This window comes from Rhineura floridana, chromosome 3, assembly GCF_030035675.1.
Source record: "Rhineura floridana isolate rRhiFlo1 chromosome 3, rRhiFlo1.hap2, whole genome shotgun sequence".
Taxonomy (NCBI): domain Eukaryota; kingdom Metazoa; phylum Chordata; class Lepidosauria; order Squamata; family Rhineuridae; genus Rhineura; species Rhineura floridana.
In genome coordinates, this window is record NC_084482.1 from 208,196,034 (window position 1) to 208,208,255 (window position 12,222).

The 12,222-nt window shown below is 44.8% G+C and overlaps 1 protein-coding gene across 1 annotated transcript; it reads right to left on the reverse strand.

Annotated features, from left to right (window-relative positions):
* Window positions 1-1,319: 1,319 nt before the first annotated feature.
* Window positions 1,320-9,810, reverse strand: LOC133381359 (zinc finger protein 91-like). Its single transcript, XM_061620389.1, has 3 exons — window positions 9,558-9,810; window positions 7,172-7,313; window positions 1,320-4,795 (listed from the first exon to the last, which is right to left on the reverse strand). The coding sequence occupies exons 2-3, from the start codon at window positions 7,176-7,178 to the stop codon at window positions 2,331-2,333; spliced, it is 2,472 nt and encodes an 823-aa protein (XP_061476373.1). The 5' UTR covers window positions 7,179-7,313; window positions 9,558-9,810; the 3' UTR covers window positions 1,320-2,330.
* Window positions 9,811-12,222: the final 2,412 nt, after the last annotated feature.

Sequence of the window (12,222 nt, forward strand, 5' to 3'; positions counted from 1 at the left end):
AACTCGGCATATGTGACGGGCTTGTCTGAGGGGAAATATTGGTATACCTCTGCCAACTCCCCCTTGATCAAGTTCGATAAATATTGCATATATTTATCCTCTGGTAGCCCACACATTTGAGCCGCTTTTTCAAAAGTGCTGAGGTAAATTTATGGATCTTGTCCCGGCTCAAACACTGCAAAATCTTTCAGTGTAACCTTTATCTTTGTTTCATTTCTGTCCTTTCTTGTTTCATCAGAATGAAACTTCTCTCTTTCAAACTTTAACTTTTCCACCTGTATTTCAGCATCCACTCTCATTCTCTCAAATTCCAACTCCCTCTGCTTGTCTTTCTCATCAGCCTCCCTCCTCAATCTGTTTCCAACTCCCGCTGTCTTTCCTTCTCTTCCGTTTCAAAGACCCTCTGCTTGTCTTTTTCCTCAGCCTCCCTCCTCAATCTCTCAGTTTCCAACTGCCGCTGTTTTTCCTTCTCTGCACCTTCCATCCTCACTCTCTCAGTTTCCAACTTTAACTTCTCTCTCAAATACTCTATATAAGCGGGATTGCTTGAGTATCCTTCTGGGGTCTCTTCCCTGACAGGTTGTTTTTGCTGGACAGTTGTAAAAGCTATTAGTGCTACTCGCAATTCATCTACTCCTTTACCCTCGTGAGGTAAATTGAATGTTATGCACTTCTCCACCAGCTCCTCTCTTTTCATCTTTATATATTCAACCATGGTGTTTGAGTTCACTCACTCTTTGCCAGTCACTCTTTGCCAGTCACTCTCACAAGTAATCTTTATTTGTTATTTCTGTTTGCCACACCACTGTTAGGGACTCTCTTTTGTCCATATTCCACCTCTGCCACCACCTGTGACGCCCTTCCCTGGCTCTCCCTGTCAGGTTCCTACCTGCTCGTGGCTACTGCCTTTCACTAGGCACCACCAGGGACTCCACCAGTCCGGACTGTCCTTTTTTATGGTTTCTCCGCTCTAGCACAGATCTCAATAAATCCCCCTGCTAGGCAGCACCACCAGTCACATTCTACAACCAATGTTCCCAGAGACCTTGCCTGAGTCTCTCTATCCGGTTACATTCGTGACTGCGTGCCTATGCTGTTCCCAACCCCCTTGTATCAATGCAGATAACTCATAACTCGGGGTTGCTCTGGATACTTATAATGCTATCTTCTCCTCTTCACCGCTGCCACCATTTGTTACTGTTTCCCTTCAGCCTTGGTTATTACCTTACCCTCCCTTCTGGTCTGTGAAACCCCAGCCAAGGATCAGGCCTTCGGTAAACCAAAATAGTATTTATTAAATAACATTAATAACAAGATAACTTTGATAATGATCTACAAGCTTATGGTTTCATCTGTTACTGTGATATTTGACTTATTACTAATCCGAACTCCACCTCCCTCTTTCTCCACACTCTCCTGACATACACCAACTCACACCCACCTCCAAACTCCACCAAAACAACCCACTAACGTCCACCCAGATTCAACTGTCATCCTTCCATTTATACTCTCAGCCATCCAAACACTCAGCCAATCATCCAGCATTCTACTGCTCATTTACTCCCCCCTCCTCTTTCATTCCACTTACCATGTATCTTCTATACAAACAGCACTTACCATATTTACATTAATACAGGAACATCACAGGGACAGCTTGAGCTCCTTGGAGAAAAGGTGGTACAGGCATACCCCGCTTAATGTTGCTTCGCTTAACATCGCCTCGCTATAACGTACACGCTCCATTTCTCCCCATACCCCACTTAATGTTTGCACGCTTCGCAATAACGTATACTTTATTGGCATGACGCTGCTGCCATCTAGTGGTGATTGCGTGCAGTACAAGTGAAGACAATTGCTTCACTTAAAGGTTATTTTCGCTTAAAGGACACTCTCCGGTCCCACTGCATAAGTTAAAGTGGGGTATGCCTGTATAAAAATGCAATAAATAAATAAACAATATCTGCTTTTTTGTAGTATGGAATCACTGGGAAAGATTCACCTTTGAGTGTGACCTCTGGATTATTTTTGGTGCTCCACTCCCAACTGCAAAAGGGGTAACAAATTTCCATTTGACATGAAGTGTATCCACATTATATGTAAATTTGTCTTTGAGAAGTGCAGCAGAGGGCCCAATCTACATACAGTATAGGAAGCCCAGAAAATCTATACACATGGTATAGTAGCCCTGCTTCCCAATATGGATCCTTTGATGCACAGGAAGAGTTGAACACTGCTTAAAGCTTTTTCCACAATCAAAGCATTTATACGTCTCTTCCCTTGTACGGACCATTTGATGTGCCTGAAACATTCTAACAAAAGCTCTTTCAACACTACAAGCATGTAATAGGTTTGTCCCCTGTGTGACTTCTTTGATGCAAAGCAAAGTTGCCACTCTGACTGAAGGTCTTTCCACACTCCAAACATTTATAATGTTTGTCCCCTGTGTGTGTTCTTTCATGTGTACAAAGGGTGCACCTCTGACTGAAGCTCTTTCCACACTCCAAGCATTTATAAGGTTTGTCCCCTGTGTGTGTTCTTTCATGTTTACGAAGGGTGCCATTCTCACTGAAGGTCTTTCCACACTCCAAGCATTTATAAGGTTTGTCTCCTGTATGAGTTCTTTCATGTGTACGAAGGTTGCCACTGTCACTAAAGCTCTTTCCACACTCCAAGCATTTATAAGGTTTGTCCCCAGTATGAGTTCTGTGATGCAAAGTAAGACTGCTACTATAACTGAAGGTCTTTCCACACTCCAAGCATGTATAAGGTTTGTCCCCTGTATGAGTTCTGTGATGCGAAGTAAGACTGCTACCCCTACTGAAGGTCTTTCCACACTCCAAGCATTTATAAGGTTTGTCCCCCGTATGGATTCTTTCATGTTTACTAAGGGTCCCACTCTGACTGAAGCTCTTTTCACACTCGTAGCATTTATAAGGTTTCTCTCTTGTATGAGTTCTTTCATGTGTACGAAGGTAGCTACTGTCACTAAAGGTCTTTCCACACTCCAAGCATTTATAAGGTTTGTCTCCTGTATGAGTTCTTTCATGTGTACGAAGGTTGCGACTGTCACTAAAGGTCTTTCCACACTCCAAGCATTTATAAGGTTTGTCCCCTGTATGAATTCTTTCATGTCTACTAAGGGTGCTACTCTGACTGAAGCTCTTTTGACACACCAAGCATTTGTAAGGTTTGTCCCCTGTATGAGTTCTTGTATGTGTGCAAAGGTTGCTACTTGAACGAAAGTTCTTTCCACACTCCAAGCATATATGAGGTCTGTCCTCTGTGTGACTTCTTTGATGCAAAGTAAGGCTGCTATTTAGACTGAAGGTCTTTCCACACTCCATGCATTTATAAGGTTTGTGCCCTGTATGCGTCGTTTGATGTTTACTAAGGGTGCCACTTAGACTGAACCTCTTTCCACACTCCAAGCATTTATAAGGTTTGTCCCCTGTGTGACTTCTTTGATGCAAAGTAAGGGAGCCACTCTGACTGAAGGTCCTTCCACACTCCAAGCATTTATAAGGTTTGTCCCCTGTGTGAATTCTTTTATGTGAAGTAAGGGTGCTATTCTGACTGAATCTCTTTCCACACTCCAAGCATTTGTAAGATTTGTTCCCTGTATGAGTTCTTTGATGTGAAGTAAAGTGAAAACGCTGACTGAAGCTCTTTCCACACTCCATGCATATATAAGGATTGTCCTCTGTGTGACTTCTTTGATGCATAGTAAGAGTGTAATTCCGACTGAAGGTCTTTCCACACACCAAGCATTTGTAAGGTTTGTCCCCCGTGTGACTTCTTTGATGCGAAGTAAGGTGGCAATGCTGGTTGAAGCTCTTTCCACACTCCAAGCATCTATAAGGTTTATCCCCTGTATGACTTCTATGATGCAAAGTAAGGTTGCTACTCCGACCGAAGGTCTTTCCACACTCAAAGCATTTATAAGGTTTGTCCCCTGTGTGACTTCTTTGATGCAAAGTAAGGTTGCATCTCCGACTAAAGGTCTTTCCACACTCCAAGCATTTGTAAGGTTTCTCCCCAGTATGAATTCTTTCATGTTTACTAAGGGTGCCACTCTCACTGAAGCTCTTTCCACACTCCAAGCATCTATAAGGTTTGTCCCCTGTGTGACATCTTTGATGAATAGTAAGGTTGCTAATATAACGGAAGCTCTTTCCACACTCCAAGCATTTAAAAGGTTTGTCCCCTGTATGAGTTCTTTGATGTGAAGTAAGGTGGGAATGCTGACTGAAGTTCTTTCCACACTCCAAGCATTCATAAGGTTTGTCCCCTGTATGAATTCTGTGATGCAAAGTAAGGCTGCCACTGTAACTGAAGCACTTACCACACTCCAAGCATTTATAAGGTTTGTCCCCTGTATGAGTTATTTGATGTCTACTAAGGGAGCTACTATGACTGAAGTTCTTTCCACACTGCAAGCATTTGTAAGGTTTGTCCCCTGTATGAGTTCTGTGATGCAAAGTAAGGTTGCTACTCCTACTGAAGGTCTTTCCACACTCCAAGCATTTATATGGTTTCCCTCCTGTATGCACTCTTTGATGTGAAGTAAGATCTGAGCTATCTTTAAATCTCTTTTCACATTCCAAGCATTCATACTTTAATTCCGTTTCCCATTGACTTTTATATTCAGTACCCTCTCCTGGCATCTGTGTTTGTCTCCCCTGTTGTCTCTTTGCTCCATCTTGACTCCTCCGTTTCTGTTCCTGCACCTGCTCCTCAGATTTTTCCAGTGATACTTCTGATGGTTCTCCCTCAGCTTTGACCCTCCAGACATCTCCTGGTAGAATGAAAAAGAAAGGAGATAAAATGCTGTGGAGAAATGTTATGAATATATTATGATTTGTATTTTGAAAATATATTTCTGGGACCTCTGATATCAGAGATTAACAGGCCTTGTACAGATTTATTTTAGCAGTAGGTGCTTGGTAACAGGTTAAGAAAAGAGAGACACAGAGAGACGATTGTGACAAAGATCTAGTCTCTTGTTCCTCCATTTCAGGTGGGCAGCCCACTGCTTATGTAGAGCTGGAATTCACGAAGGTAGGATGGATCCTGTCTGACAGAAACATAGCCCCTTCCTCTGCCCAGAGGGCGGCTTGCTTTCCCTCCATCCCCCCATGAACATTAGCCCCCTGTTACCTGCAATATGAGATAGTGCTGGAAGATGAGACCCCCAGGTTAGATGGCTCTCAGTGAGCTACTGGGGAAGAACAACAGACAAAGATGAGTAGCGCTGTGAATAATGATGCAACTGGGTCAAAGCCAAAGAGACACCGGGGGCTGATGTGCAGAGATGCGAAAGGAGAGTCCGGAGTTAGACAACACATACAACAGGAACATGGAATGTGAGAAGTATGAATCAGGGAAAGTTAGAAATTTTTTTAATATGGTTTGAATTTATTGTTTACAACTCGTGGACATTCAAAGAAGCTGAATGTTGGAAGATTCAGGACAGACAGAAGGAAGTACTTCTTTACTCAGCACATAGTCAAACTATAGAATTTGCTCCCACAAGATGCAGTAATGGCCACCAGCTTGGATGGCTTTAAAAGAAGATTAGACAAATTCATGGAGGACAGGGCTATCAATGGCTACTAGCCATGATGGCTGTGCTGTGCCACCCTAGTCAGAGGCAGCATGCTTCTGAAAACCAGTTGCCGGAAGCCTCAGGAGCGGAGAGTGTTCTTGCACTCAGGTCCTGCTTGCGGGCTTCCCCTAGGCACCTGGTGGGCCACTGTGAGAACAGGATGCTGGACTAGATGGGCCACTGGCCTGATCCAGCAGGCTCTTCTTATGTTCTTATTAACCAAGGCATTACTAACGCAGTTCAAAGCAGGAGAAGACAACATCAATAATTCAGTGTCTCAAATAAGAGCAATTTGAAACAACCTGATCTTCAGTGCCTGTTAAAAACGGAAACAAAGACAGCCGTATCTATTGCTTGAGAAGGATACCCAAGTATTCCACAAGTGAGGGGCCTCCACAGAAAAGGCCCAATCTCTAGTATCCGTCAATCTATCATATTATCATTTATAATTGCATTTACACCCCTCTCTTCCTCCCAGGAGTCTAAAATGCGGAGGCTATCACAGTATCTCCATAACAAACGTCACCTTGAAGAAAGCTAAGTTATGGAACTCCTTGCCCAAGGTAAACGCTATTGCAAAGAAAATAGCAATTTTCAAAAATGGATTGGTAGAAAATGTCAGTAATAGCCAGCTGAGTATGCCATACTTTACTTCCTTCTGCCACCATTTTGTGACCGATGGGCTTCAGTAATTTTCAGGTTCCCAGGTGAGCCCTGGGGATAGAAAATTGGAGAACCCCTGTGCCAGACGATGCTGAAGGAGGAACAATTCATGTTCTACAATTAATTCTCAATTCCTGAACGCAGAGGAGTGCAATCACACATCTGAGTATATTTCTCCCCCTCTGCAAAACCCTGGACAAAGAGGTCTTCTCCATCTCCTTCCAGCCAGGAGGTGAGACTAGGTTTCAAATTCACATGTCCTTTTCCGAGCAAAATACATAAAAACGTGAATCTGCCTTAAACGGTGAAAATCTATTGGCCTACCCAGGAGTGGCCAACTGGGAGGGGTGCCGGCCATCAGGCCTCCTGGCAGTGACATCGCTGCCACCTACCATGAAGGAGAGGGGCAAGGTGATGGGGAAGTTGGGGCTGTGTGGGCACACTGGGGGAGCCAATCCAGTAGTCCTCCTGGTGTGCCCACACAGCCCCAAACTACCTGCTGCCTTGCCCCTCCCTCTCCCTGACAGCTACTCCTGGGTCTATCCACCTTAGTTTGTGTCCTTAGTTCCCACCACCTGCAACCCAACAAGAGACCTGCCTGACCACAAAAAAAGAATCAAGATAAATAACTCAGGGCGGATGTGTCTGTTTCCTAAAATGGCTACCATTAGGCAGTATCAGAGGCAGTATGGGGAAAACAAGTGGGTAGAGTGCTATTCCACCCATGTTCTACTTGTGGGCTCCCCATGGGCACCTGGTTGGCCACTGTGAAAACAGAATCCTGGACTACGCAAGCCTTTGGTTTCATCCAGCAGGCCTCTTGTTATCTTCTTATGCCCAGGGTAAATCTATCAGTACACTTCTAATAATCTCATAGACAACACCACCAAGAGGAATGCATACCTTCCATAGCTATTGAGTAAGGGCGAAAGAATCCTTGTCCAGAGAGGTTGCGATCTCGTTAATCTCCCGCATAACCTCCTTGTACAGAGCTCTCTTCCTCCTTGATGAAATGCAAGGACACCTCCTCAAAGGTCACCAGTCCCTGGAAGAAGAAAACAATTGTCTTCCTCATTAACGCTCCCAGGCAAGGCATGGACATCATCTGCCCTCCACTCATACTCTGAAGAGATGGGGCAAGTGGGATATTTTCCTTCAATGTTCACAAATCACTTTGGGTCCAGATGGCATCTACCCGACAGGTCTTAAAACAACCCAAATGCGACACTGCTGATCTTCTAACAAAAATATGTACCTTCTCCCAAAGACCTGCTACCATATGGACTGGCAAATGTATTACAATTTAAACGCAAAAGGACACAGCAGATATCCTGGAAATTAGACGCCTATTAGCTTAATATCTGTTTTGGGAAAAGTAGTGGAAAATAATATGAAAGATAGAATTACCAAACATGGAGCAGAACATAGCAATCATGGGATAAGAAATATGTTCTTATGGATCAGTAAGTGTTTAAAGATCAGGAATAAATGAATAGTTCTCCCAAAGGAAGGATGCAAGAAGTGCCCTCCCATCATCAGTATTAAGACCTGTGCTTGTAAAATTGTTCCTAAATGTCCTGGAGTTAGTGGTGAGCACCAAAGTTTACTGATGAGACCAAATTGTTCAGGGTGATTAAAACAAATGGGGATTGTGAGGAGCTCCAAAAGGAAGATTCAGGACAGACAAAAGGAAGTACTTCTTTACTCAGCGCATAGTTAAACTATGGAATTTGCTCCCACAAGATGCAGTAATGGCCACCAGCTTGGACGGCTTTAAAAGAAGATTAGACAAATTCATGGAGGACAGGGCTATCAATGGCTACTAGCCATGATGGCTGTGCTGTGCCACCCTAGTCAGAGGCAGCATGCTTCTGAAAACCAGTTGCCGGAAGCCTCAGGAGGGGAGAGTGTTCTTGCACTCGGGTCCTGCTTGCGGGCTTCCCCCAGGCACCTGGTTGGCCACTGTGAGAACAGGATGCTGGACTAGATGGGCCACTGGCCTGATCCAGCAGGCTCTTCTTATGTTCTTATGTTCTTATGTTAGGATCTCTCCAAGCAGACTTTGGTATTAAAGAGCAAATGCAATTAAACGAAAGCAAGTGTAAAGTGATGCACATTCAAGAAAAAAAATTCCTAACTTAATGTGTCTACTAATGGGTTTTGAACCAGTGGTGACTGACCAGGAAAGAGGCCTTGGGGTCATAGTAGATACTTCAGCGAAGATATTGACGCAGTGTGTGGCAGCTGTGAAACCAGTGAATTCCCAATATTATAATGTTATACAAATCTAACAGGCGACTATATCTGGAATACTGTCTACAGTTCTGGTTGCTTGACCTCAAAAGAGAGGTAGAAGAGGTTCAGGAAAGGGCAACCAGAAACATCAAGGGAATGGAGCAATTCCCCTATGAGGAAAGGTCATGAAAATGGGGCATTTTAAAATGGGGCATTTTAAGTTTAGACCAGCCTTTCCCAAGGTTTGGGTCCCCAGATGTTGCTGGACTACAGTTCCTATTCATTCCTGACCATTGGCCATGTTGGCTGGGGCTGATGGGAGCTGTAGTCCAGCAACATCTGGGGACCCAAACCTTGGGAAAAGCTGCTTTGGAGAAAAGGAGAAGTCATGATAGAAGTACGGTCATACCATACATTTAAAACATGTCCAACATATTCAAAGCACACTGATTACCCCAACAAATCCTGGGAGTTATAGTTTACCAGTCACAGAGCTACAATTCCCAGCACCCTCAATAAACTACAGCTCCCAGGAGTCTTTGGAGGAAGCCATGTGCTTTAACTATATGGTGTGGCTGTGACCATAATGATGCAGGTGTGAAGAAACTGGACAGGAGACTCTGATTTAGCTGTGCTCTTATATCTGGGATGTAGGAAAAGCGGACAGGAAGTTGTTCCTGCCAATTTCACATCCGTTTCAAGAGAACCTTCATTTGCTAAACATTTTGTCTGTCAGGGTACTCTATAAAGCATGCCGGCAGGGCCCCAGTTTTGTAAATGAAATGGCGACCTTAACTCTGAGAGAGCAGGAACCTGGGGAGGGCTGGCAGGACCGCACTGGAAGAATAACCTCAATATTAACGATCAAAGCTGAACCAAAGAACAAAGCAAGAAACACTGTCTTATAACGAATCAGTCCGTTTAGCTCAGTATCGTCTACTTAGATATATTCTAACTATTCCACGTTTACATATCAAAAGCTTAGATATATTAAAGCTAATGAAGAAAAAATGCAGCGCTTTAAAACAGCCGGGCTCGCTTGCTATTTACATACCTCATTTTATTCGTCACCAAGTCTGCAGGTGTTCTGGAGGGACGCTCCAACACGGCCCAAACACAGCAACGACGGGGCCCAGCTGTAGGGCAGGCCTGTGGCCTCCAACAACAGGGGGGCGCTGGGGAGGGGTCAAAGGGAGGCCCTGCCTTCTTCCCGCTTCTCCCTCCTCCCTACGCACCGCCCCAAATGGTAAAGCTTGATTCGGGGACGCCCTCCATGCAGCAGCCCCTCTGAGACGGCGGCACACCGGAAGGCTCCTGCGCGACAGGAAAGGGCAGCCCCTCTTTTGCAGTCTTCCCTCCGGCTCTAGGAGAGGCTGCTCCTTATTGGTCGTTGTTTGTCCTTGTTGGTCGCGAAGAGCGCAGTGGCTGAAGCCCCTCGGCTGCTTCCGCGGAGAGCAACGGGAGGGTGCCAGCAAGTTTCGCGACTGGGTCACTCCTCCTCCATATTATTAAAAATAAAAATCCCATGTACATTTAAAAAACAAAGGCTGTCAGGGAAAAGTTTCTGCCGGCAGATGGCATGGCATGTGTACTTGCGTCGCGGCAGCAAATCGAATTGGTTCTGCCACGCTGTCCCCAAAGCAGACCTGACGCTCAGTAATACGCGGTCACATTGGTCCCTGAACTGGCTACATTCGTGATTAAGCTCTCTTCTTTAGCTTTAGCTCCAGCTCTACGGTGACGAGAGAGGCAGTGTGGTGTAGTGGTTAAGGTGTTGGACTACGACCTGGGAGACCAGGGTTCGAATCCCCACACAGCCGTGGGCCAGTCACTGCCATTCAGCCTCAGAGGGAGGCAATGGTAAACCCCCTCTGAATACCAATTACCATGAATCGACTTAAGGCAGTCCATTTCTATGGTGACGGTTTGCCTCCTGATTACACAGTGACTGGTAAGCCCAAAATTAGTCCCACACCAGGGGTCCCCCCACAACTTACAAGAAGAACCTTATGAAAATCCCTTCTCCCAAAAATATCCTTGGAAATAACTCTGCTCATTCTTTAGTTTTCATCCTAGTATTTAAAAATAATTTGCTGCTGTTGTTATTCCTCCTTGAGAACCAAGAATGGAGCTTTCGTATGGAAAGGCAGCATATCCCTCTATTTATTTAACAAAATTGATACACTGCTTGATTGTAAATAGAACTACTAAGCTGTTTACAAAAAAAACCCATTACAACTGTAATGAAAGAGAAAGTTAAGAAAAGGTATTTAAACAATTCAAAATATAATTAAAATCAAGTTAAGCTATAAACAGATTAAAACACATCAGCTTCTGTATGTCTGGATAGGCCTGCCTGAACAAAAATGCTTTTAACAGGCAAAAAAAGCAGTGCAGCAAAGGTGCCTCCCTGATGTCAACAGGTAGGGAGATCCAAAGTGTAGGCACTGTCACAATAAAAGAACTGTGGCATACACCCTAATTTCTGAGCCATGAGAGACTTCCGGGGGTTCCCGCACTTACGCAGGGTTTGGTTTCCTCATAATGAAGGTCAGCAGAGATCATGGTGTCTTTACAAGATATGGTTTATTTACACATACACACAACCTGAGCTTAAGGGTAGATATACACCAGTGCATCTCCACCTCCCTCTTCTGCCCCTTTTTACTGTAAAACTTGGTAGAAGCAGCTTGAGTCATTTTCTTTTTTTAAAAAGTCAGCTTCAAAGAGATTTTGAGATTGATCAGCAGATCAACCCATTTCCCCGTCCAGGTGTTGCCAATGAAAACACTTTGCTCTGGCAACTAGTGTGTTCACAGACTGGTTGTTGTTTTTTAATTCACCTTCAAAAAGATTTCACAACTGATCAGCAGATCAACCCATTCCCTTCCAGGTGTGCCCAATGAAGACGCTTTGCTCTGGCGACTAGTTTGTTCACAGCCTATGATGGAAGGGTTCGCAGCATTCGCGGCCCTTGCTCCCGAAAGCCCATAGTTTTGGGGGTTCAGAGAGAGCAAGCAAGCAACCTTCTCTTGTCTGTTTTCAACTCCTAGCCCTTCCTCAGACTAACTCGAAGACGACTTCCTTCCTGGGAGGCAGGAGGAGGCCTCTCTCCTGAAAGAGTTGTTATGGCTCACCAGCGTTTTCCTGGCAGATCCTTACACATGTTAATAAAGGCCCTTGAATGGAACTAGCCTGGCCAGTGGGGTAGGTTTCTTCCTTTGCAGAGCCCAAATCACAGGCTGGAAAGGGGACTCACAGAAATCATCCATCTCAACCCCCCAAATCCCGTAACAGAACGATTCTTAACAAGCGCGGGATATAGGCGGTAACCCAAGTGAACTGGTCCCAATTGGTTCAGGGCTTCACACGTCCTACAGAAGTTTCCAAATGGCCGTCATAATGCCGGGGAGGGGCGGGGGGAAGGCTCCCTTGGAGCAAACGCTGAGCCGAGGACAGCCGACCTGCTCCAGCTAGACGGGGATGGAAGAGTGAGATCAGAAGGCAGCCTGAAAAAAAGAAAGGACCGTTTTGCAGCCAGTAAAGAAAAGCGGTGCTGGGCGATGGTTGGTCGGTTTTTCTATTGCTTTAACACAAAGGGGTTTAACAACAAAAAGGAGTTTTGGATTCCTAGACAGAACACTTCTCCCTTTAACTATTTTTTAACAAAGAGACAGACCCGGATGTCAACTGAGGCTGCCACCGTTTCCTGTTTTGGT